The 27,316-nt window shown below is 32.9% G+C and overlaps 1 protein-coding gene and 1 long non-coding RNA gene across 3 annotated transcripts in view; one reads left to right on the plus strand and one right to left on the minus strand.

The window, feature by feature from the left end:
• LOC143230460 (uncharacterized) overlaps nt 1-21,034 on the plus strand; it is a 72,355-nt gene extending 51,321 nt beyond the window's left edge. The window contains exons 2-3 of the long non-coding RNA XR_013016446.1: nt 18,582-18,817; nt 20,905-21,034. This is a non-coding gene — a long non-coding RNA (uncharacterized LOC143230460). The remainder of the gene's footprint in view (nt 1-18,581; nt 18,818-20,904) is intronic.
• LOC143230448 (cyclin-G-associated kinase-like) overlaps nt 12,445-27,316 on the minus strand; it is a 65,407-nt gene continuing 50,535 nt past the window's right edge. For both annotated transcript variants that reach the window (XM_076464028.1, XM_076464036.1), the window contains 5 exons: nt 26,446-26,662; nt 23,137-23,418; nt 21,350-21,501; nt 20,925-21,098; nt 12,445-17,667 (listed from right to left, as the gene is read on the minus strand). In XM_076464028.1, the coding sequence (XP_076320143.1) occupies nt 17,566-17,667; nt 20,925-21,098; nt 21,350-21,501; nt 23,137-23,418; nt 26,446-26,662 (927 nt within the window). In that variant the 3' untranslated portion in view covers nt 12,445-17,565. The remainder of the gene's footprint in view (nt 17,668-20,924; nt 21,099-21,349; nt 21,502-23,136; nt 23,419-26,445; nt 26,663-27,316) is intronic.

The following is a 27,316-nucleotide window of genomic DNA, read 5'->3' on the forward strand; positions in this document are numbered from 1 at the left end:
CATGTCAACTTTAATCTCAGGTGCCTTAAGAAAAAGTGTTGAATTTTTTGTTAAGATGTGGGATTAAAAAGAAATTCGTTTTTGAATGAATGCACTCGAGGAATATTCCCGTAATCCTGCATTAATTTCCTTCAGAAATTAGAAACGCTGTCATGCTAGTAATTCAGCTTGTCAGTAAATATAAAAAGTTTTGACATGTAAAAGTGTAATAAATACGAATGACTTTTGTTGCAACATTATCATATTTTTAAATAAATGTTTATTTTTAACTACGCTTTAATTACGTGCCATAAAAAAAACGAATTTTACTTTAGTCATTTCAAATGCTAGTTATTTCTATTGGTTAACAGCAAATTATTTGATACATTTAAAGAGCTTAGACACGTAACTGTTGTGATTAATTTTAGGCTACGATGCATAAAACAAGTTTCTGTTTTGAGGCTTTTTATTTGTGAATGTTTTGAATTGTTAGCTGATTATAATATATAGGTTAATAAGCATTAAATAGGTTAATAAAAACCTGTTGTTTTAACAATTACTTTATTTCTCTGATAGGTTTGTTAGTAGTTTTCCAACTACAAATTCTTCTAATACTATGAAAAATGGTTTTAATTGTAAAATGTTCTTTCGTAAATGTTCTGTAATTTTTTCTATGACTAGTGTGTTAGGCTACAGATCGAAGGATTCAGGGTTTGAGACGCAATGTACTAATCATGCTTCGTACGTTACTCTGTGGGTGCGCTATAAAAGTGGTATTTTATCCCAATTTGCGGTTCGAAAACCGGATAAAGTCCTTGTGGCGGAGGATGGTAGAGTTTGGCAGCTTTCTCATTGATCAGTAGTTAAAAATTGGCGATAATTACGCATGATTCTTAGAATTCTCTCAACCGGTCATTTAGATAACATAATGTGGTGTTTAAGTTGAAGAATTCATTGCATTTATTGAGGGTTAGGTTGGTAGAAACTCAGTTGCAACAATTAGCTTGAAGAAGATGTTTGTTTGAAATTAAACACAAAATTACACACTGGGGTATCTGCGTTCTGTCCATGACGGGTATCGAAATCTGATCTCTAGCGTTGTAAGTCCGCAGACGTACCACTGTATCGTCACTGGGAGGGAGGGTTTGTTTTGAATTTCTCTCAAAGCTACACGAGGGCTATCTGCGTTAGCCGTCCCTAATTTAGCAGTGTAGGACTAGAGGGAAGGCAGCTAGTCATCACCACCTACCGTCAACTCTTGGGCTACTCTTTTACCAACGAATAGTAGGATTGACCGTTACATTATAACTCCCCCACGGCTGAAAGGGCGAGCATGTTTGGTGCAACGTTGATTCGAACCTGCGACCCTCAGATTACGAGTCGAACGCCTTAACCAACTGTCCATGGCAGCCGGGGGGAGGGGAGAAATAAGATCTCATTGTCCCAAAGGGAAAGCCCTGTGTCCTTTGTGACAATGAAATTCTTATTCTTGAATCATCACGAGTGAAAAATATTGTGCTACCAACCGCAGTAACTTGAGTTTTAAACTTTTATTTAGCTTTGAAATGTGTTCAATCAAGAATAACAAAATCATACAGTGTATTATTTGACGTATTGTTTCACAATAAGACAGCGTAGTTTATTTCTATAAAGAAAGTACTTTGAATTTCAAAAGTAATGGGTTTCTTCATCTGATATTGCTTTGGTTGAAACATCAAAATTCGTTTCTGGTGGAAGGAATTATTACGACCGCCTGGACATTCAGTTTGATCTTTAAATGAAAGAGTATTGAGGCCAAGTACGAAAAGTGGTACTTTGATCAGTGAAGGCTGAATGATATAAGATAATCTACTTTTCAACATGTATTATACTAGTGGTAAAGTCTCGAAAGTTACTTGCTACCATCCCTAATTTTGAAATACTAATCAGATGAAAGAAAGTCAGTCAGCAGCACTCTACCACCTGCCATCCACGCTAAAGGATTGATTGTCACTTTTATAACGCATCCACAATTTTTACAAAATTCGGGAAATAATATGTGATAACGCAGTGATTCGAACCCAGCTCCCTAGTTCAAAAAATCACAGAGCCAATCTGCACTCATTGTAAAATTATGTTGTATAAGAAATTTAATAATTAATTAAAGGAAATTTAAACGGTTTTTTTAAATAAAGCTTGAGGCTTAAATAGCACACACAGAACTGCTTGGATATTTACCCCTTTTGGTTATTTATACACTGTCCCTTGACAGTATGTTTACAAAATAAACAGTCAGCAGCATTACTCAGTAAAACTTTGTTTTCAAAAATCAGTTTGTAAATAACAATCATTTTTTCTACTGTATACTTTCCAAGAGTTATTTCCTTACATTAAAAATATATACAACATATTTTAATAGTTTCGTAGCAAATACGTGTGGACATTTCTTTATTTTTCTGCTAGAATTGGGCATGAATCTAATCAAGTCTGCTGTGTTTATCTATATATATATCCTTTTGTAAATTTTCTTTAACAACTTTGCTCGTAATAATATGGGCATATAAATATTGTTAGAGGAATACTTGGCATTGCTGGTTTTTGTTTTTAATGAAACTTTAAAATTCGAGTGTTTTGATTAAGATATTTCTGTCTTGATACATTTTAGAAACGCTTATTGGAAATTAAATTTGTTTATTTTTCGATTAGTGGCATAACTTTGTAAACGGATATTTAAAATAAAGACTATACATTAGCTACAAGGAATTTCAGCATTTTTATTGTGCTATTGTAATAGCAAATAATCAATTTCGAACATACAGTGTCATCTGTTGACAATTATTGAAAATTAGAATGCTTTGTTTGAAACTCAGCATACTGAAATCACAGTTACAAAATGTACTGTTGCGTTAGATAGTTACATCTAAGATCATAAAATCAATTTCGTACATACAGTGTTATCTGTTGACAATTACTGAAAATTAGAATGTTTTGTTTGAAACTCAGCATGCTGAAATCACAGGTACAAAATGCACTGTTGCGTTGGATAGTGTTACATCTGAGATTATTAATCACAATGCATTGAAATAAAATTTCATTACAACCTATTTTTAATTATTGTTTAATACACCTTAAAATATTTTAAAATATTATTATTTATTAAAATATCATTTTTAATTATTGTTTAATACACTTTGATTAGACTGAAAGTACAGCAATCGGGAAGAAGACCTGAAAACTAACACTTGACCAGTAATTGTTCTGTTCTTATAGATGCGCTATGTATAAAGAACGACCTGTTAAGTGTTACAATCATTTACTAAGACGCACGACATGGCCAGGTGGGTTAAAACGTTCGACTCATCATTTGAGGGTCACGGGTGCGAATCCCCGTCGCACCAAACATATTCGCCCTTTCGTTGGGGGCGTTATAATATAACGGCCAATCCTACTAAGAGAGGAGACCAAGCGTCGGCTGTGGGTGGTGTTGACCAACTGCCTTCCTTCTAGTCTTACATTGCTAAATTAGGGACGGCTAGCGAAGATAGCCCTCGTGCAGCTTTACGCGAAATTCAAATACACAAATCATTTACTAGCTATCCACAGTCTCATAATCATAACACTAGTACTGAAAGACTCACTGGTAGACTAAAGTAGTGTGTCGTCATTTATGATCGAATTTAACGCTTGCAATATCAATAAAAGTAAGTGTATCGATTTTAAATACACTCCTGGAAAGTATAGCAATATGATTACACTGCTTTAAATTCTGGGAGTATCACTGCACTAGAGGAAAGTGTGGCACTCGTGGAAGTTAGAGGATTGTGACTACTCTAAAGGAAAGTGTAACACCAGCCGGCTATTTTGTCGAATACTGTTTGAACTTTAAATCTGTTCTTGATCAACTAACCCGTAAAACCTTAATGAACAGTTTTGATGTAATCTTCCTCTTCACAGAAGTCCCAACTACCGTAGCCTGTAATATAGCTTTAGAACTTTATATCCAAGACCCCAATCTATTAATACACATTCACAGCAACCAATTAGAGTCATATAATTCATCAAAAGTAACTTTATGTTCAATAACCAAAACTCCATACATATAAATGATCTAAGTGTGGACAATTCCGTGTCACCAGTTTTATCCAACATTTTAATGACGCAAATTGAATCTTAAGCGATCATTTAAGCCTTACACCCGCTACTGTATTGGTTCAGATATGTTGATGATACAATTGCTGGATTCACATCTACAGAACACACACTTAGTTTTTTTTCAGGCACGTTAACTCGATACATCCCAACATTAAGTTCACCTGTGAACAGGAAAAAACTAACCAAATAGCATTTCTTAACATCAAGATCACGAGAACTGATACACAATTCAAAATAGAAATCCACAGAAAAACACCCATACTGGATTATACATTCCCTAGGACTGTTTAAATCATTTTTGAAGGACGTTATGATTAAATTAATGAAATACAATTAACTTAACAGCCATAGAATATAGCAAATGAACCTCAGAATTGGATTAAACTTTTAACTGGATCACTCTAATCTGGTTTGTTTGTTTAGAGCAAAAATAACATACTAAGAAACCAAATAAACACAGCCCTAAAACTATGCTCACTCTATAAAATTAATGATGAAATTAACAAAATAAAACAACACTTCATCAACATCAACAAATTTCCTCAAATGACTGTGAAAAAAATTATACGCACACACCTAGACCAACAACAAACAAACAACAGTAAATCCCAAGATACAACAAACTACAAAACATTATATACTGCTGCATATCATATGTTCCGGTCATCAGCGAAAAAAATAACCAACATTTGGAAAAAAACTTATAACAAAACATAACATTCCGGTAAACACCAAATTTATTTAAAAAACCGGTTATAAAACTAAAGTCCATATTATGTAAAAACTATACTGACAAATACAACACCAACACTATTTATATAATACAATGTAATAGCTGTCATAATTTCTTTTTGGAGAAACAAGCAGAAAAAATGGAAACCAGATTCAAAGATAAAAAATAATGGTAAAGAAAAACGCACATTTTTCTAACACTGCAAATCAAACAAACACAACATACCCCTAGAAAATACCCATATATTAAATAAGGAAACAAATATAAACAATCGCAAAATCAAAGATTCCCTACTTATACAAAAACTAAAACCAAAATTAAACCAATATAAAGGAACACCTTTAAATCTATATTAATTAATAACCTGCAACACCACTTACAATCCCGTACCCGTGTATATTCTCGTCCCTAAGACATGTGCCTGGCAACGGTCAGTTGCAAACTCTTTTTGTTAAAGTGAAGATGACCTAAGAAGGCCGAAGCGTTGCTTTATACTTTATTTTAATTAAAGTGCTAATACCCATACCATCCGTCTTTAGAATACAAACTTGGACAAAGATAGCAAAGGATAAAAATGAAAACTAAACATACTCAATTGAGATAAAAGAATTATCAATTGTTTGCCATTAAGCCCAAAGCTACATAATGGGCTATCTGTGCTGTACTCATCATGGGTATCAAAATCTAGTGTTGGCCCGGCATGGCCAGGTGGGCTAAGGCGTTCGACTCGTAATCTGAGGGTCGCGGGTTCGAATCCCCGTCGCACCAAACATGCTCGCCCTTTCAGCTGTTGGAGCGTTATAATGTGACGGTCAATCCACTATTCGTTGGTAAAATAGCAGCCCAAGAGTTGGCGGTGGGTGGTGATGACGAGCTGTCTTCCCTCTAGTCTTACACTGCTAAATTAAGGACGGCTAGCGCAGATAGCCCTGGTGTAGCTGTGTGCGAAATTTAAAAAAAAAATCTAGTGTTTATCATTAGAAGTCCACTGACATAATGCTGAGTTACTGGGGTTATTTATGTAAATAAAATGTTGGGCTTCTATATTCATTATTATGGATTCTAACTACAATAAAAACTACATCTACATACGATAAAGAAAAAATAAGAAAGACAGCATAACATTTTAGTGTGGTTATCTCACAGTCCTTAAATTACCTAGGTGGTCATTTCCATTTTACATATTAAAGAGAGATAAACGTCAACTCGTACAAGTCTCTGTACCAACACCCTCAAACTGGTATGAACTCACTCCAGTATGTATGATCCAGAAAGGAGACCAAGTGTGTGATCCTCACGGAACAGCTGTTTTATAAGTTAGAGAATTAATGGAAGTTAATAGTATTTCCATATCTAGCTCACAAGGGCGTTAGTAAAAATATGCAGAAGAATTATATGAACATTTAGAAAGATCAACCTGAGTAATTCTAGTTATGGAAGAATGAAATCTGTAGTTTTCAACTTCGACTTTTATGTCATGCACGAAGTATTGAAACTAGAAAGAAAATCTAGGTAATTAAAGGATAAATTAAATTATAATTTTCAGGTTACAGTTTTTATTTGTGAGCACTGAAAATGCTTCTTAGTTTTAAACTAATATTTTACCAAGCGAATTATTATAGGATATCGAATTTCTGTTTCGTGTTAAAACAGAATGGTATGTATTTGTTTACATCAAAAGTACAAACTTATGTATTATAAAAACAACACAAGTGGGTTAATAACTGGTTCTCGTGGCTGTTGTTAAGAACAGAGCTAAAAAATTGGTTATCCATGCTCAGCTCACTGCACCGATATTGTACCACCAACAGAAGTACGTCATTGTGTTTGTGTTTTTCTTTTGCATAGCAAAGCCACGTTGAATGTTTACCGAGGGGAATCGACCTCCTGATTTTACCGTTGTAAATCAGTAGACTTATTGCTGTTCCAGCGGGGGACATATTGTGATAATGTTAGAAAAATTTTCGTAACTAGCTTCTTAGTCATTGACTATTTGTCAATGTGTAAGCTTTTATGAAATGTTAAATGTAAAATTTTCTCTTTACGTTTTATTTTAATTTTAATTTAATAGTTTAAATGATCGGGGGATTTTTTATTTTGCAAATTGAAATCACGTGGAGACTTAACGGAACAAAAAATCTTGGGAAAAAAATTATGACTGTTTTAAAAGTGAAGCCACTGGAAACAAATAATGTTCCTACACTTGATATGTCAATAAAGTTGTTGATATTCGATTATTCTGATCATTTAAAGGATAGAAACAACATTACCTTTAGACATGAGAATGACCACTTTTGATAAATATGTTTTTTTCGTTTGTGGGGTAAATTTCATTAGTTTAGATTTTACTCGTAACATTTATTCTGGTTCTTGTGTTTATACACAACTTCCAAGTTCAGTGAACTTCTAGTTCGGTGCTCGTTAATGTTTCCAAGTGTTTTTATTTACCTAAGCTGTTATACGTTTTAGTTGTCTTTTCTCTTGAACATTATTATAGTTTGTCAATAATTTTTAAACGATATTTATTTAAAAATTCCAAGGTATCAGTATCATGCTTTATAATTTTGCAGTTATTATTATTCATTGTGTTACCCCTAACAATGCAGTTATTATTATTCATTGTGTTACCCCTAACAATGCAGTCATGGATATTTATGTAGAAATTTAAACATTAAAACGTTCATATGTGGTATTAAGTTACATAAATATTGAGAGATAAGATTAAAATATGTTTCTGGATTTCGCACAGAGCTACACGAGGGTTATCTGCGCTAGCCGTTTTTAAATTAGCAGTGTAAGATTAGAGAGAAGGCAGCTCGTCATCACCACCCAACGCTTGGGCTACTCTTTACCAAAGAATAGTGGGATTGACCGTAACATTATAACGCCCCCACGGCTGAAAGGGGCGAGCATGTTTGGTGAGACCGGGATTCGAACCCGCGACTCAGATTACGAGTCTAACGCCTTAACCCACCTGGCCATGTCAGACCTGTCCAGTATGAAACTCTGATGAGACATTTCAGGTTTAGTATTATTTAAGTGCTTATTAATTGACCAAACTATTTATACATTACTACACGAGTTTGAAGTTTTTGGTTGCAAAATTTTCTTTTACTTATTATTACAAGTTTAATTTTATTATTGTCATAAAAATGTTTTGCATTTTTACCTTAATTTATATCTAATTTAAATGTACTAAGATTGTTGAGCCAAGTATAACTTTTACCACGGTGTGATAGTTCTTATTTGGATATTGGTTTAAAGAAGTGATAAATTTACTATAGCGTGGACACAGCGTTGGTTAAAATGTCTGCTTTCATTAGTAGTATTTTATTATTTATAATTTTATATTTATCACAGAATATCTCCTCCACTAGACACGCATCAGAGGAATGACAGGTACCAGATGTGAAGAAATATTGGACGTATTTGATTTTTATGACATTTTTATATTGATGTAACATACAATAAAACGGTTTATAAAATGGACAGAAACTAACAGCTAACACTGACCACATGAACACCAAAACTCCAAAGTTAATTACTTCTTCTTGTGTTTCAAATAGTTCCGTTGCGTAAGCATTATTTTTCTGTGGCCATCTTTGTAGCTATTTGTCAGACCAAAGCTCATCAAATACTTCCAAGTTCCACTGGCCATGACTGGAACTTTGCTACTTATCAAGCATTATTCCCTTGATTACTTGCACATAAAAGGTTTTTAGATGTTTAATTTGCAACCAGTGTGGACGTATTCACATTGAACTTTCAGATTCTTTATTGAGGCAAACCCATTTGTCGAATCCAAAGATAGGTTTGGTATTGAGAAGGACAGTAGTAATAGGAGTAGTTGTCTTCCTCCAAGATAGAAGGTCAAGAATAAGGATTCAAATGTCAAACATACAATAAAAAAGAGGATTGCATAATTTGATTTAAAAATCAAGCAAAGATCATTTTTGTGTGTGACCATTTGGTGGTGCAGCCACTTCAAAACCACAAGGCTCTTTCTAGATGTTCGTAACTCCCAGTAGAGAAACGTTACAATAATATGGATTCTGTATTTGACTACAGATGATCCTAGACGTTTTACCAGTGCGTCCAACATCTCCAAGAGACTACTACCAGAATTTCTTGTTCCTTGCCTGCCTCTCCATAGCACTACTTAATGTTTGGTTGAGGAAGAGATCCTGTGTTAACGTCTATTATGTTACTATAATGAGAGCTCTACATAACACTAAATTCAAATGTTGGTACCAATGTTGGGCGCAGCATAAATGACACAGTGTGTAGCTTTGTTCTTCACAACAAACACAAATATTATAACATGTATTTGTTTAGCACAAGAATCATAATTGGGTGTCTGGGTTCTACAGTCTCCAGGAGGAAACCAAATTCTGGATTTTAGATTTGTGAATCTATATAACATATGATTATTATACGTATATTAGTTTGTTATAACCTAAAAACAAGTTGGAATAAAAATAACGCTGCACTAACTGAAAAGATCCCAGGGTCGTTTGGAGCTATACTAGTTTATTTAGGTAACTTGATGGGATGCTTCCTACTACTATAATTTGTCTACTGTGCTACCAGTTAGTGCCTTTCTACCATATTGGGGGTTGGAATGCTAACTTCAAGAGGTAAGTTTTCAACTTACTTACCCCCAAATGGTGGTACCTTATTTTCTTATTTCAAATAATTTTTCATTACTTGGGAGAGCAGTCACCTTTCTACAACTGTCTGCAGGCAGTGAAGGGTGATAGACGTGGGACGTTGAGCACCCACATCTTGCTCTTCTAATTTATATTTCTGTATCTGTTGCTGCTCTTTTATTTCTTTTGTGAGACTGGCGATGAAGATTAAGATTAATAAACAGTGTACCCCCACCGCACTGTGGGTCCTACTTCTTCAGTCATCTCCAAAACCTAGGGTACATTTTATAATCCCACATTATAGTTTGTATCTTGGGATCTTTTAAATTACACTGCACAACAATTTTTTTGAAACGTTTTGCTTCCTGAAAAGTTTTTGCTGATTATGACAAGGACCTGGTGGATATGCACAAATATAGTTTTGGTTTTGCTTCATCACGTAGGAACTGAGAAATAGACATTTAACTCTTTACCGGCAATAACGTATTTAATTGCGTTTATGTTTCTAATACGCTATTAAGTTCAACATAAAGCGTTTTGCTTCTGATTTTCGTTTGTATTCAATATCCGGTGTATCACGTTGCAGTGTCCAACAGTAGTCAGCAAACATTGACGGATTCCAGTTGCCCTGATATCGTTTTTACATTGTAGCAATGTCCTGGTAAAACTGAAGATTTCGATGAAACGGTACATAATGGGCAAGTTTGGATGTGATTTTCGTGATCAGCAGCCAAAAATCTATAAGGAACACCCAACAATGTTCAAGAAGCAAAAACTTTGTTGTGCAGTGTTAGTGCATCGATTTTCTGTCTAATTCATTTTTGTTTCGGCTTGTTTTTTAAGTTATAACAAATTAATATAATTAGTCAGAGGTTTGAATTTGCTGTTTTTAATGCAGTCCTTCCTTATGACTTTGTTCACTTAAATTTATCAAACTGTATTAAATTTCAGTAAAATTATATATAAATATATATAATAGTAACTCTATAGCTTCACTGCTGACTTACTAAGAGACAGTCTATATAACATATGATTACTGAATGCAGCAACAAGTTTTTGTATGAGTGAAGATAAAGTGCCCGGCCTGGCTAGGTGGGTTAAGGCGTTCGACTCGTAACCCGAGGGTCGCGGGTTCAAAGCACCGTCACACCAAACATGCTCGCCCTTTCAGTCGTGGAGGCGTTATAATGTTACGGTTAATCCCACTAATCGTTGGTAGAGTAGCCCAAGAGTTGGCGGTGGGTGGTAATGACTAGCTACCTTCAACCTAGTCTTACACTGCTAAATTAGGGACGGCTAGTGCAGATAGCCCTCGTGTAGCTTCGCGCGAAATTCAAAAACAAACTAAAGATAAAATTGAGAAAAATACCACAAGCTTAGTACTATTTTTTGTGTGTAAAACATTTATAAAACTTTCCATAATCTTTTTAAAAAGGAAATCAGTATTCCACAGAAGCCTGATTTGTTACAAGATATATTTTTGGGTAAAGACCAGTTGATATAAAGGACATTTGAGAACTTATGGACTTTTTTAACGTTTGATGCGTGTGCTTTTCTTATAGCAAAGCCACATCGGACTATCTACCGAGAAGAATCGAACCCTGAATTTAACATTGTAAATCCGCAGTTACCGCTGTACAAGCGGTAGACTTTAATTTGACTCATAAACTGATACAACTTGTTTTTTGTATTTTTCAATATGTTTCCACATCATGAACATCCCAAATGCGACCAGATATCCACTTTAGAAGTCTTGCTGTTTCAACCCGCTAAATATACCGTATTACTTCGAATTTAAGACGCCCTCTAATCTAAGACGCACCCCACTTTTAAAAAGGTATTTTCAGGAGGAAAAATATGGATGATAATTAGAAAATAGTGTATATATCTTAAAAAGGTTTATTAACGAATCAAAAAATGTTAATGCATTTAAAATGCAATATATATAATATACAAATAACATTTTCATTACAACAATGTTTCCTTATTTAATCAGAATGTTACTCTGTTTCTTCTGACTCACTATTAACATTCTGAAGTTGAAGCATCTTCATCACTTGATTGTCATCTTGTGTTCCATCTTCCACGTCTTCAAACTCTGACAGCAATTTTTGACTAATTGTTGTTCTTCACCGTAATGATAAACCTTCACTCTTCATAAATTTCTGACATTAGCCACGACTAGCCTTGATATAAATACCACTATTTCCTGCACATTAGTTTTTAATATTAAGAGTTTTCTCGTTACAGAGAGTCCTCTATTTCGTAACTCTCTGAAATGCGTAAAAACGGCGGCATCTTGGACCACAAAACGACTTTGTACTCTTCTTGCAAAAAAACAACTTTGGTTTTCATACCATGGCAACGACGTACATTTGTCTCACTGTATATACTACTTTTTATCTACTCCACGATTCCCAATCTGTTCGGTGCACAAAAGAACTTTTCTCTTAAATTCGGTATCGTACGTAAAACGCAATAAAAATAAAATAAACACAATAAAATACGATCTGAACAAGAGAAAAGTCAGACTGAGGACGCTGATATCCAACTACATCGCTAGAAGGCGCTGCCATCGGCAAATTTGACGTTTTGTCTATGATTTTTTAGTCTTTCTGAATTCTTTTTAAAATATAGTCCAATCTGTTTGTTAATGCAAGGATTTTTCGAAAATGTTTGTTGTTCTAGGAAAATGATGTTTGCGAGACCCGAAAAGTGAAAAATATCTCGAATTTAAGACGCACCCTAATTTTCAGTTCGGAAAAATGTGAAAAAACGCGCGTCTTAAATTCGAAGTAATCCGATATGTACATTTGTAAGATAATAATTACTAGTGTAATAATAAAATGTTATGCTTGCTTGATACTGTAAAAGGCCAATAATTTGGTTGTATTTTTAATAAATTTCTTTATATCTACAACGCTTTTGCACTCAAAGGATTGCACAACAGAGTTGTGAAGAAAAACATTTAATTAACAAGCGTAGCTTACAATATTTGGAAACTCCATTCAAAAGTTCACACAATGTGAATAACTAATTCTGGAATGGCTGGAGTGGTTTAAAACTGCCCACAGATTCACTTAACTTACATGAAAGCTTGATACTTCTAAACACAGTCACGAACACTTGACCACTTCAACTGGACAGTGTCCAGAAAATCATAATTATTGCTCACAACATATATATGACGTCACCAAAAGTGACGATACATTTTTTTAAAATAATAAGACACCTGGTTTATAATGTTAGTAAACAGAGCAGACAAATATGCAAGATAAAACGGTTGAGACACAAAAACAGTGAAAATTACCTGAAAAGTAAATTGAAATTCAAACTTTTTTTAATTGTATTTTAGGATGTGATTAATGAAACTGGAACTTACTGAAATATGTCATGATTGTTACACAAACTTCAAAACATTCAGTTTTACAACAATTAAAAATATTCTCTTCCTCATTTCGCCCACTTTACTGTTACACAAACTATGATGAAAAATAACACGTTAACACGAACTGTACAACTGATACACAAACATCACTCAGAACATTGTAATAAATGTATGTACTTCAGTCAACACTCAGGTAACCTTAACAATGATTGGAGCAGGAAATCTCACTACTACCGAACATCTTCCAGCTTTGCCAACACGTACAAATTCATCACTGGTTGTATGATTGTGGAACACGGAACTGTGCAGAAAAGCTAGAATTTTAAAAATAACTCAATTTTGAAATGGTCGAGACTTTTCCACACTAGTTCCATTCTGATTCAAAACCACCAGTACAGTTTCACAGTCAACGGGGAACTCACTACGTGTACGTCGTATTTCCTTTTAGTAACTCCTGCATCTAACTACCAAGGGCTTAAAACACTCGAATTCTTTACCAAAACAAATAGTGTTTAACTCAGACGGTACAACTTATGATCACGTAATTTACTGGCAAAACAGTCTTAGTGTTACTGACTTTTAATTATCATGTTGGTGGATTTTCACTGGCAATTACACACAAAAATACTCAGAACTCAAAAAACAAGAAGTCTTCTCAGTAATGAGGTGTAGAAACAGAATGGGAGACACCGAGAGAAAAACAAGGAATGATATTTATTATTCTGATTATTTGAGGTATTTCTTATTTTGAAGTCAAAAACCACTAACTTATTATATATAAACATATTTACAAAACGGAAAGTATCTAATGCTAAAAAACAAGAAATATAAATTAAATGTAACTTAAGTCGACATTTGGTCAACTTTGTGTTAATTTTGCACCAACAAAAATATCCTACAAACTATTTTAAAGATACTCAAAAAACAATCTTTGAACAAAATGGAATGTTCAGTTTCCCATAGCAGCAACATGGGTATATAAAAAATAATGGCAAAGAACATTTATTAAAAAAATATTCCAATTAAATGCAATAGTTTGGCTATTATTTCAGAAGTTAAGCCAAAGAAATTGTTTTTAATAATTAACTAAAAGGAAATGCTATTGGACTGGTTGAATCAAAACCAGAAACAAGTTAGCTTCATAAAGTAAGTACTAAAAACAACTGTACTACAATAACAAAGGAAAGAACTGTTTTTGGCACAACTAATTTTAAAAATTATATATACAAGTGCACCTGTATTTGTACATTAAATCTCAAGGGTTTGTTTTGTTAGGAAGTTTAAGGTTGACTGGAACCTTGTATTATATAATTCTCTAATATCGTATAATGAGAACAGATTATAGGAATTTTTTTTTTCTCCTGGAGTTCATATGAAGTATTATTGTTAACAGACATCTTAAGTAAAGATACATTATGTATATATTAAATTACTGGTAGAAATTTTGAGTCTATTATATAGGTGCAGATAAGAATACACTAGCTGGGTGACTAAACTTTTCTGATTTCAACAACAGTACATTTTAGTGAGTGTGTATGTTAAATAACCCTATTTTTGTGTATTAATGACTGAATATTTAACACTATTTCAAAACTACCATAAAAATAAACTACTGGCTTTTGAAAGCAAACATAAACTGTTACTTTACCATTAAACTTTTTCTTTTAATGACCAAAATTATGGCCTTTTAATTTGTTTTTACTCATTAAAATAAATTTTCTCCACAATTAAAATGATCTTTTTGGATAAAAAAATAAAAATATTAAATCATCAACCTTGGAAAATATTTTTTATGGTATTCACTGTATTCATTCCTTCAATGTTGTGACTAAACAAACATACATTTGTTTACCTTATTACATGAATATTGTCAACGTACATGCCAAACAACTGTTGCTTTTAGCAAATATTTTTTCTTTTTTACGATGTACATTATGTTAAAATTTACAAAATGCTGTTTCCTACAAAGAATAGTGTATTTTTACTCATACAACCCATGATAGACTTGGGAAATACTAAAAAAGAAAATTCCAGTTTTCATATGGTTAGGTACTGGGTGGATTATATCTTTCAAATAAATATATTTGACAGTATGTTATTTGTTCCAATGGTTAAATATAATTTTCTCAAAATTTTAAAAAGAAACAGCTTGTGTCTAATCAGCAAATATACAAATTATTATAAACAATGTGTTAGGATGAAAAAACCTAAAACAACTTGAATATGTTCTAAAAATAAGATATAATTCCAACTCAGTGTCTAAAATATCTTGTTATATTTCACACCAAACAAGCAAAACTGAAAACGTTATTCATTTTAAATGAAACAAGTTCACAAAAAAAAAAAAAAAACATTATAGTTTGTGGAAGGTGTAATACAAACATAGAACCTTAAGACAACATCTATAAAGAATGTTTGAAATGTAATGCACGTCTGTCACCTAGACTTCATACCTACATTAAACAATAGCAATATAGATGTCAAGTATTGAGAAAACAAGTTCAATTGTGTAGGTGATAGAAAAAAAAGTTAAAAAACAAATTACAACTGGAAAATAACATATACCACTAGAAAACAAGGATATGATTTCTTGTTTATCACATACACCTGACAAGAAACAAAAGTATCTTTTATTGTTCCTCTTATTAAGAACAAATAAAATTAATTCAGAAAAAAATTAACCAATAGTGATCAAGATATAGAAAATAAGTGCCAACAATCTAATTTTTAATGTAATGTTTTAGTTTCTTCATCTTACCCATGTTAGTGAAATGCATCTTGAAAACAAAAGTTAAACAGACAATACGGAATACAAGACCAAAATGTGAGAACTTTTTTATACTCTCACTATTGGATATAGAGGGAGGGGAAATCCTCAAGTTGTTACATTGAATACAAGTACAAACGTTTTGTGTCACTAGTCAATTTCTGTTAGCTGTAGGTCACAAGTAGACCTTCATTTTCAATTCAAATGCTTACCTTCTACTATGACTTACAACTGGATTATACATCTACTGATTCAAATATACTTGTGGCCTTCACAGGATGGAAAATCATTCACACTGCATCCATGGTTACTGCCCCATCAGGTTCTCTGTTACCATGACCCAGTTTGTAGAGCAAGAAATTTTAAGAGTTCAAAATTATCTTTAGTTTCAGGTAAAACACAAACTCATGGATGAATGCCTTACAAGACTGCCAACAGAGACTATAGGAAAGGGAAAGCACCACAAACCCTCAATTTTGTAAACACTGAAGTCATGCCTACACATTTGTTTTTACTTACATTACATAGAGACTGAAATGGATGATGCAATCAATCTTGTTTCTTTACTAATTTTGATACCCCTATTCAAATTAGGTAGCTCCTTCCAAGATTGGACGCTACATATGAAACTGCCTCTTAACAGCATAATTTGAATAAACTATAAATGCAACGAATAACTTTTATATCTTATTCTAATTTCACCTAGTTCTTTACGTACAGTAAAATGTGACTCCGATTGGGTTTTAAGAGTATATTTTAGTTTATATAAACACTAAACAACAACTAACAAAACAGTTATCCATTGTTTACACCCTGCTGCCCCTTCTTTTCATCTCAGATGCAACACAAAACAACGTAAAGGTACATAATTTAGTGTCTAACAGCTCTAGACATCAAAATTCATGTACTTATTTGGAATTCAAGACACGAACATTTAAACCATACCTGTAACACTTTTTTCTGAACTTTCTTTGCTGTACTAGAAAATATGATTCTCTTAAACCTAACTTATATTTCATTTACAAACTCACAAGTCACATATTTGAGGACCGTTTCCTCTACGATCAATTATGAATACACACAGTACATCACTTTCAAGCACCTACAAAATTGACATACACATTAAACTAAGTTCAAACTGGGAAATAAACTAAGTCCAATGTTACAAAAAGATCTGAGATTCTATTTCAAAACACTACCTTTAACAAAGACCTTCATAAAATATTATTTCAATTTCCAATAAATAAACTTATGTCAAGTTATTTATATTCAATCCTTGTGTCGACAGTAAACACAGCTCAAAATATTTCTCAGCTTTCAAAGAAAATTCTACTTGCAGTTATGTGTAATAGATTTCATATATGCACACAAACGAAAAACAAATACAGTTTACTACATTTTAATAATAATAATAATAAATAACAAAATTGCTGAGATTTGGAAACACCATATCTGTTCATATCTGAGAGAAATGAATACAGACATTTACCTACTAACAACAACTGCAGTACTCACAAAAGTTCAGGAAGCATCTACTGTGTATCGCCATATTAGTAGATCTGTTCTGTTTCTACGCTAGCCATATGTATTTCTGTATACCATAGCTGTCAAAAGGCATTAATTAGAAATTTGATGATTTTCAAAGACACAGAAAAAAGAAAGAACAAAAAATGAAAACAATAATTTGAGGGGACCACCATTTTCATTGGAAGTAAAATCACAGAAATGTGGTACTCTAAACCTCCATTATATATACAGTAATATAATTTTCTATATCCACACATACACATAAATATATATATATATCTATAGATATACTGTATGTATACAAGAAGTATGCTTCTTTGGTGAGGTGATACCTGTGTCCTTCACTACGTTACGGGCCCCGATACTGATAAAGAGTACAGTTACACCTGGACTAGACCAGGTTCTGTTGAGGTTGCTTCTCAAATTCACTCCATGCATCATTCAATTCCATGAATATGAGTTTAGCAAGAGATTCATTCTCTGTTCCTACTTGCTGTAGTAGAAAAAAAAACAATTTATTTGACTCTTAACAATGAATTTTTAAATCAGATAAGAAGAAACGAATTTAATTCAAAATGATTCACTCTATTCATCTTATACCAATATTTTCCTGCAAGTTCTTGATAACATAATTGTGCAACTAGTATCTTTAAAAAAGATTCCTTGTAAATAATGAATACATAATATCAGAAGCTACTGTATTCAAAGACAAACATACAACAGTAACTATGAATGCAATACCACCTGATCGCTGAATTAACCCATGACAACAAAATGGAAAACGTCTGTTTTCAAAGTGCCACCCTATGAGAATAGTGAGATCCGTTTCCAAAAACAACTTTAAATACAGAATATACAGTGCATCTGTCAAAGTAATACCCAGTTGCAGTATACTAGAGTCTTTGCTAAATGTTAACTATAAGAGCGTGTTATAGGTTAAATATCTGTGAATAAATAATGGAAACACATGATGTGGGCTGAACAATTTTGATTAAAAAAATAATATGATGAAGACCAGCAGTGGTGTTACCTTTACCATTATTTACCAGTGGTAAATAATTCATTATTTATTAATTCTTTAATATGCTGAATACATCATTTCTTAAATATGTTGAATAATTTACTTTCTAAGAAGTATATTTTAGGCATCTTGGATAATCCAATAAGATCTTCAATAATCGATTCAAACAAGTGATATTTAAATACAATGGGTAGTTTGCTTTATTTTAAATTTTAAACATGTCTGTTGATTAATTAGTTTTTATCACAACACAACAATAACAATGTACAGTTTTAATTTATTTAAGTACTTATAATAATATCAGGTTAACCATCATCTACTGTCATGGTTAGTTGGCTATACAATCATGTATATCTAATTCCTGTTTGTTTTATATTAATTTTCAGTTGCTGTCTTCAGGAAGGTCCTGAGAATGTTCATTGTCATGTTGGTAATGAACAACATAAAGTATGAACAAGAGTTCACAAGCCACATCACAATACAAACATATAGCATCACCGAAATATCAACTGTTATAACATACAAGCATAGAGTCCAGGATTAAATACCAGCACTACAGAAACAGTCCTCAGGGTTTCCATGAAGACAACAGATTAGTAGTTGAAAGTTATAATAAAGACTGGTAAGTAATTAGCATCCAAAAAATTAAAAATACACATCAATAACTAATTATTAAATAGACTTAGGTATACGTTATTAACCATGACAATGAATGGAACTTCTTTGAAAGTACAATATTTGTTAAAAAAACAGTAAATTGTATTGGTTCTCAGTGTAAACAATCAGTAAAAGTGTCAAAAGTAAAAAAAATCAACTTAAAACTACAGAAAAACAAAAAAATCAGTTAAAAATACACTTAAATCGAATTGAAAAAAGTCCATTACCTGTAAAAAGATGGAAATGCAATCAAGTTGGACCTTCACCTGTGACATTATCAAATGTAAGAAATAAGCTCTCTGAAAACATATATAAAATGATGCCACCACTCACAGTCGTAACAAAGATATGAAAGTAAAATGTGCAATTGTGTCAATTCCAACTGAAAGAAAATGATGAGCTAAGAAAGAATGTGACCAATGTATAGTCCAGCCAGGACAACTTTCTCCTTCTGATCCTTAAGGAGATGAAATGATAACAGAGCAATGTGGCAATATTAATATCAAAATTAGAACATTGGTTGGCAGCATAATTCCATCCTTGCAAGTAGAGATGTGTCACACAACAGAAACTCCTTGGCTGAAGAGACTAGTGAGGATCTTTGAGTCTGAGATATCCTTTAAATCCCTCTCTACAATAATTCCTCATGAGGAGTTCAAAGTAGCATGGGGAATAATCTCAACAGGTATGTACCCAAAGGTTTCAGACTTCAGGAAGAAAGGTAGCATAACTTCTTGACTGACTTGGGAAAGCCAGCAAGCCCCTCTAATCCCTTCTTGATAAAAGAAAGGTGGCATCTGCCCCACAGATTTCTCAATCAAGGGATGTAAACATAGGAAATATGGTACAGGAATTGACTTAGGTAGTGACAGTGGAACAAAGTCTTCCATACATGATCATTTACCAATTAATTGTTTTTTTTACAATTTTATTATTTGGAAATGAATCCCCCTAAGAAAAAGATTCAGTACCCACTGACCCAACCCACCACAAAGTAATGCATTACAATGCCAAACAAGGACACTGTAGCAATACCAGGACCTCATGAGCACCACATCCAAACATCAGCATCAAACATAATGTCAACAACATCCATTGAGAATCCTCAATACTGGTACTCAGTTGACCCTAACCCAAAAGGACTAGCCAAGTGACCCTGGAGAGGTCACTCCAAAGCCACCCATCTATAGGAATTTAAGACACAACTCTTTCCCTTCATGGGTTTCCACATACAGAAAGCATATGAGTGGACATAAAATCCCAGAAATAGTAAAATGAGAATAGAGAAGCTTCCCCAAGAAGTCTCCTCACTACCTCCAGGAGTCCACCTCAAGAGGACATAGGTATGGAATGAACTACCAAAAGAACACTAATTTTCTACAATTCTGTATTCATAGAAAAAATAAAGTTATATTTATACTACTAATGTAAGATAATATCACTATCGATTACAGTTTTGAACTGAAGAACATATTATGGATTATGACATTAAAGCTGTATTCTTACTTTAATGATGCTGTATGCAAATTTTCATTCCTTTTTCCAATGGCCAAATTACTATGCACTCTTACTATGACATTATTATCCACAATATTTGTTAGTGTTTTCTTTAACATTTTCAAATGAAGTGGTTTACATATTTTTTTGCATGATAACAACCTACCCTTTTACCTTGAATTACACGTCGTACCTGTTATAACACGTAGTAAAATTTGGGAGTTTTTAAAAGTTATTTTTCATTTGGTAAAACTCTTGCAACACCCCTAGCAACTTGCCATGACACAAGTTTGGAAACCAGTGGTCTTAAGAGATAAGATTCTGAGAACACTACAACATCATTAGCATGAACTCCATTCACTTGGACCCCTAAGGTTAGGATTATAGTTTTGTATTCTCAAGTACTTATTTATTCTTGAAGCAGTATTAATAAAAATATCCTACCTAAATTGGACTCATCACTCCTAAACTTCTACAATAAACTCAATACGTGGAAAACTGTTCAAAAAATTATAATTTATCTTAAGTCTTTGAACACAAATAATTTTATTACAGAAGTGAAACTGTGGACTCACCTTATCTGGATGTACTGCTAGACAAGCTTTTCGATAAAACTTCTTCACATCTGCTGTTGTTACCAACTGATGCATGCCAACCTCTTGCCAACGAGCACTGTCCCACAACACTGTGTGAAGTGAACACAAGAGAGCTCGGATGTTTCTTTCTTTTCTTTGTGTCCAGTCTAAAACCTTTAAAAGGAAAATCAACTTAAACTTGCAGAATAAACTGGGAAACATATGATAATAAATTATGAAAATTCCATGTATAGTTTTCTGTGCTTAACATTATTTTAGTGAATTATGAGGTTTGGTATTTAGTGGGGGTGTACAAAGAACATCATAAAACATTTAATCTCAACTTATAAACAAACACTGCAATACTCAACTAGAAGAATTCCATTACAGTATATTCTGTACTGACTTTAAAACTTGTTACAAACCCTTAGTTTCTCAGGATCCATCTCTTTAGCTAGAACTTCTCTTCGCATATCAGCTATTGTCTTTGGTCCAACATCTTTTCTACCAAATCCTGAAAACCCTTGTGATCCTAATAAATCCTCAAACTCGTCTTGATCAACTACAGGCTTTGTACCTAGGTGAACAGCAATGATGTGAAAATTTAGTTTAGTATAAAACAAGATGAAAAAAACTGAAATTTTATAATGCCAGTAGTTGTTTTACAAAACCAACTGACATGTCATTTTTTACCATGATTGTATAACAATTCACCACAATTAAAATACAAAAACAATCTTCACTACACTCTGAAACAAAACAAAAACAGAAAAAAACACTTGACTGATCTCCAATAAGTATATATAAACATATATATATTTAATCAATCATAAATCTACTACAAAAATATTTAATAAGATTTAATGTAGTGTTTGTCCTGAAAAATAAATTTGAACAATTTTGTTCGATATTAATAAATTAGAGACACTTTTATTGCTATACTGAACCTAGAACAGGAAAACAAACAAGGTGTTTGCTATCTAGCTTTTCTGTTACATACTGGTTCTCTTGAAAGTTACTAAGCTCTGACAGTTAACTACTTAAAAGCTGTTTCACGTGCATCAATGGACACTTGCATACAAACTAAAAACTCCAAATTCATATTTCATATTTAGACTGCCATAAAACTAGATTTAATATTTTGATGTCCAATGAAACAGCAACCATTTCTCTATATGTTTACTGTCCCAAAGCATTTGATATATTTTAAAGTTTTCCTTTATTTTGTAAGGCACTTCTGGCCCTAAACTGAACACTTTTATCAAACACATGCTTTAAGCACTACATCTTCTGATAAATTACTAGATCAGAGTTCCAGCCACAATGAAGAATTATAAAAAAAATATTTAACAACCTAAAGTCTCCAGTGTTTTTGGAAAAGATTATTTAAATTATAGCACAATTTAGAAAGAGAACCTGAAATGTTAAGATGTTAGAAAAAAAACTTCAAATTATAAACATGCAAAAATACAGTCCTCTTTACCTTTGAAATTTTGTTGGCTTTGTACTTTTAACATACAAAATAATGATTACAAGAGATTCTGTAATGATAATTTAAAACTGAGTATACCAAAGGAAGAGTATATTTTATATTTGAAATTGAGACTTAACTCAAATGTAAGTATGTTTATGAAGATCACTACAATAAATAACCAAATTGTTTATCTTTAATAATTAATAACTGCTGTTTATAGTAATGTACAATAATAGATTAGTCTAAAATAAAAATATTTAAATAATAATAAACTATTATTTTGTAAACAAAACACACTAACACTGAAAATCTTTTCTTTTAATCAATAAATGAACACTGAAATCTTGTTGCTTTTTATCAGCTGAACTGAGTGCAACACTTTAACACCAAGTAGTTGAATACCACAGCTGCTGAGAACAAACTTGTGCTTCCATCTGTCAGCAGCAATGTTCACAAAATATTTGGGGTCCACAAAGACCCCAAAGACTAATGCAATTTGATGAACACAGGTCATCATAATCCACCGAGCAATCCCAGATAAACCAAACTGATAAAATTTAGTATCTAATTGATACATATATTTTTAAAGTTTCACGAAATTTTATCCTATTTTACAATGTGAACTTGAATATCTAAATATCACATTTCAAAAACTATGTTCCAAGTTTTGTTCACTAGCTCACAACACCAAACCTATAAACTCCTAAGACTGACAAAATATAAAAAAAAACAACTTACCAAAACCTTTTTTGGCCCCCCTTTCATCCCGTTCCCCGAAAATGCTGGTAAAATTGGTCCGGCTATAATCACTTTTCTGCAATCCTGCAGCAGCACTTGGCTTGGGCTGTTGAGAGTTCATCCCTGCTGCCTGTGGAAATGCACTGGGTCCAGTGCCTCCATATGACTGTGGGCGTGGCATGTGTTGAGGACTAGCACCAGGGGAAAGGCTGGAAGTGGTTCGTTGCTGCCAAGTGCCAAAGTTTTGTTGCAAATTTTTTCCAAAATTAGTTGTGAGATTTCCTGAATTAATAAAAAAATATATTTTTATGAGAACTGTTGTTACAGGAAGTATCAGATATGGATTCAAAGTGAAATTTAGCTGGCATTAATATATGAAAGAACATTTTAAAACCATTAAACATAACACCAATTTGCCTTTATATTAACCAAAGAAACGTGAACATAGTTCATCTATTTTACTTTATTTTGTATGCAAAATGTAACCAGTTTTCAGAGTTTGAGAAAATTATAGCACAATAAAATATTTACCTTAAAATAAATTATACAGTGTATAGCAGATGTGACAAACCTATAAAGTTAAATTACCATCTACGAGGTTTAATTAGCATCACATTAAGTAATCAGACAACCTAAGAGCTTTGTTAATTTGATTAGTGTCATGTAAGATAATTAACTAAGTAAACTTAATTAAATCTACTGTCATGAAAATGGTCAATACTTTTAACTATCCAGTAATTGAAATTATACCTGTTAATGTCTTTATAACAACTTAGTGTTTCCCCTTATTACTGGTTACTAATCAGTAATCGAAATACTGTTATTATGATTTTAATTTTCAATTTAGTTTACTCAAGTTATATAACATAATCAGCTAAATGAAATCAGGGTTTATATAACTACTCTTGATTATTTCAACTATTCAAGCGATCAGAATATTGCAATTATATCTGTTTTTTGTTAAGCATTAACTACGTTAGCATTAATTGTCAGTCAAACGTTTAAGTCTTTCCTTACAAGTAAATTTGTGTTACTTTTATTTTACAGTATTTGCTTATTACTGACACAGAGTCTCAGTCTGCTAATTTCCATCCAATGTTCAGCTAATACTTACAAGTCATTACATAATCTACAACACTTAACCCAGTGTGCACAGGGTCAGTCCAATTAACAGTCAGTAATTTTGACTATAATTCTGATATTACTATATGTACCTTCACAGAATGTGGCTTTTTATAAAAAGTGTAATTCTATTGTACAAAAATAATAAAGAGATGTCAGAAAAGTGTCTTAAGATATGTCTGTACTCGAGATATGTCTGTGAGTCGACTAAATCAATCTGTTTCAAACTGTTAGAAAAATATCTGTACTCGAGACATGTCTGTATGACAACTAAATCAATCTGTTTCAGACTAAGTGTTAGAAAAATATCTGTACTCGAGAATGTCTGTGTCGACTAAATCAGTCTGTTTCAGACTAAGTGTTAGAAAAATATCTGTACTCGAGACATGTCTGTGTCTACTAAATCAATCTGTTTCAGACTAAGTGTTAGAAAAATATCTGTACTTGAGACATGTCTGTGTGTCGACTAAATCAGTCTGTTTCAGACTAAGTGTTAGAAAAATATCTGTACTCGAGGCATGCCTGTGTGTCGACTAAATCAGTCTGTTTCAGACTAAGTGTTAGAAAAATATCTGTACTCGAGGCATGCCTGTGTGTCGACTAAATCAGTCTGTTTCAGACTAAGTGTTAGAAAAATATCTGTACTCGAGAATGTCTGTGTCGACTAAATCAGTCTGTTTCAGACTAAGTGTTAGAAAAATATCTGTACTCTAGACATGCCTGTGTGTCGACTAAATCAGTCTGTTTCAGACTAAGTGTTAGAAAAATATCTGTACTCGAGGCATGCCTGTGTGTCGACTAAATCAGTCTGTTTCAGACTAAGTGTTAGAAAAATATCTGTACTCTAGACATGCCTGTGTGTCGACTAAATCAGTCTGTTTCAGACTGTTAGAAGAATATCTGTACTCTAGACATGCCTGTGTGTCGACTAAATCAGTCTGTTTCAGACTAAGTGTTAGAAGAATATCTGTACTCGAGGCATGTCTGTGTGTCGACTAAATCAGTCTGTTTCAGACTAAGTGTTAGAAAAATATCTGTACTCGAGGCATGTCTGTGTGTCGACTAAATCAGTCTGTTTCAGACTAAGTGTTAGAAAAATATCTGTACTCGAGACATGTCTGTGTGTCAACTAAATCAGTCTGTTTCAGACTAAGTGTTAGAAAAATATCTGTACTCGAGGCATGTCTGTGTGTCGACTAAATCAGTCTGTTTCAGACTAAGTGTTAGAAAAATATCTGTACTCGAGACATGTCTGTGTGTCGACTAAATCAGTCTGTTTCAGACTAAGTGTTAGAAAAATATCTGTACTTTCGAGACATGTCTGTGTGTCGACTAAATCAGTCTGTTTCAGACTAAGTGTTAGAAAAATATCTGTACTTGAGACATGTCTGTGTGTCGACTAAATCAGTCTGTTTCAGACTAAGTGTTAGAAAAATATCTGTACTCAAGACATGTCTGTGTGTCGACTAAATCAGTCTGTTTCAGACTAAGTGTTAGAAAAATATCTGTACTTGAGACATGTCTGTGTGTCGACTAAATCAGTCTGTTTCAGACTAAGTGTTAGAAAAATATCTGTACTCGAGACATGTCTGTGTGTCGACTAAATCAGTCTGTTTCAGACTAAGTGTTAGAAAAATATCTGTACTCAAGACATGTCTGTGTGTCGACTAAATCAGTCTGTTTCAGACTAAGTGTTAGAAAAATATCTGTACTCGAGGCATGTCTGTGTGTCGACTAAATCAGTCTGTTTCAGACTAAGTGTTAGAAAAATATCTGTACTCGAGACATGTCTGTGTGTCGACTAAATCAGTCTGTTTCAGACTAAGTGTTAGAAAAAATATCTGTACTCGAGACATGTCTGTGTGTCGACTAAATCAGTCTGTTTCAGACTCAGAGAAACTGAAGTAAAGATGACATTCACAATTTTCATATTACCTCTACATAACCTCTAGAACCTACAAAATGCATACCTACAGTTTTTTCAGTATCTCTGTATACTGAATCTGGTATTTCTCTACTGTCCTACATAATGTTGTTTAACCAGCAGTTATAACCCTGACATCAAATACATAATACCACGATGAATGGTATTTTGTAACAAGAGGTTATGAAATGTGCACTTTGACCCCCCCCCCTCATCCAATCTACATTTTCTATATAGAATGTTCTAAAAAACAACAAACTTACCAAGATCAGCAAAAGGATCACAAGTTTCTTTCAATGCTTCCAGATTGGGGGTAGAAGCATTACGAGGAATGGTAACGTTTGGAAAATGTTTACCTGGGGGCACTGCTGGGCTGGGAGATGTGAAAACAGAATCCCAGCCACCCATAAGGGAAGCATCTTGACCTTCAGATGCCCGAAGATTACAGGCAGAAGCACTAGATGAAATACTGGGTTTACGCTGTTAACAATGAAGAAACAGACATATCTAAATATTCTACGTAACTTCAGACAAGGAAAGTAGATATAACAACACTTGAAATATACTAAAAATTATACAAAAATACAAGCACTAGGAAATTGAAAAGGGTGGGAATACTGGGATAAATAGTTCAGCTAAACTTAATATATTATTGTGAATTATTCAAAATGTCCATAAGTGATTTCTTAATCAAAATGGGTATTTATTGTTACAAAATATATAATGAAACAATTGGTATATTAATTAATAATACATTTTGTCAATGAATGGTTATGATCTTTTGAAATGGTATGTATATTTAAGGTGTATAAAATCAAAATACCCCATTTGAGTTTTAATTCAGATTTTCTGTTCTGATAACTTTATTACAACAGTTTATTTAAACCATAATTACATTTTAATAAGTTTTCAATGATAGCTACATAAACCAGCATTGCACTTTCTTATTCTGTCTTCAAAACATCAGAACTGGTATACTACAAAACCTCAAGACAGAGTTAGCAGTTCCCGATAAATTCCCAGTATTGTTCATATCTTCAAAAAATGAACATATTATACAAAGTATAGTATCTGGAAAAATGTAAATTTTGTAGTTTTAAACACAGTGTTGGAAGGTTCAGTATTAATAATTCA

This window comes from Tachypleus tridentatus, chromosome 1 (genome assembly GCF_004210375.1).
Source record: "Tachypleus tridentatus isolate NWPU-2018 chromosome 1, ASM421037v1, whole genome shotgun sequence".
In the NCBI taxonomy this organism is placed as follows: Eukaryota; Metazoa; Arthropoda; class Merostomata; order Xiphosura; family Limulidae; genus Tachypleus; species Tachypleus tridentatus.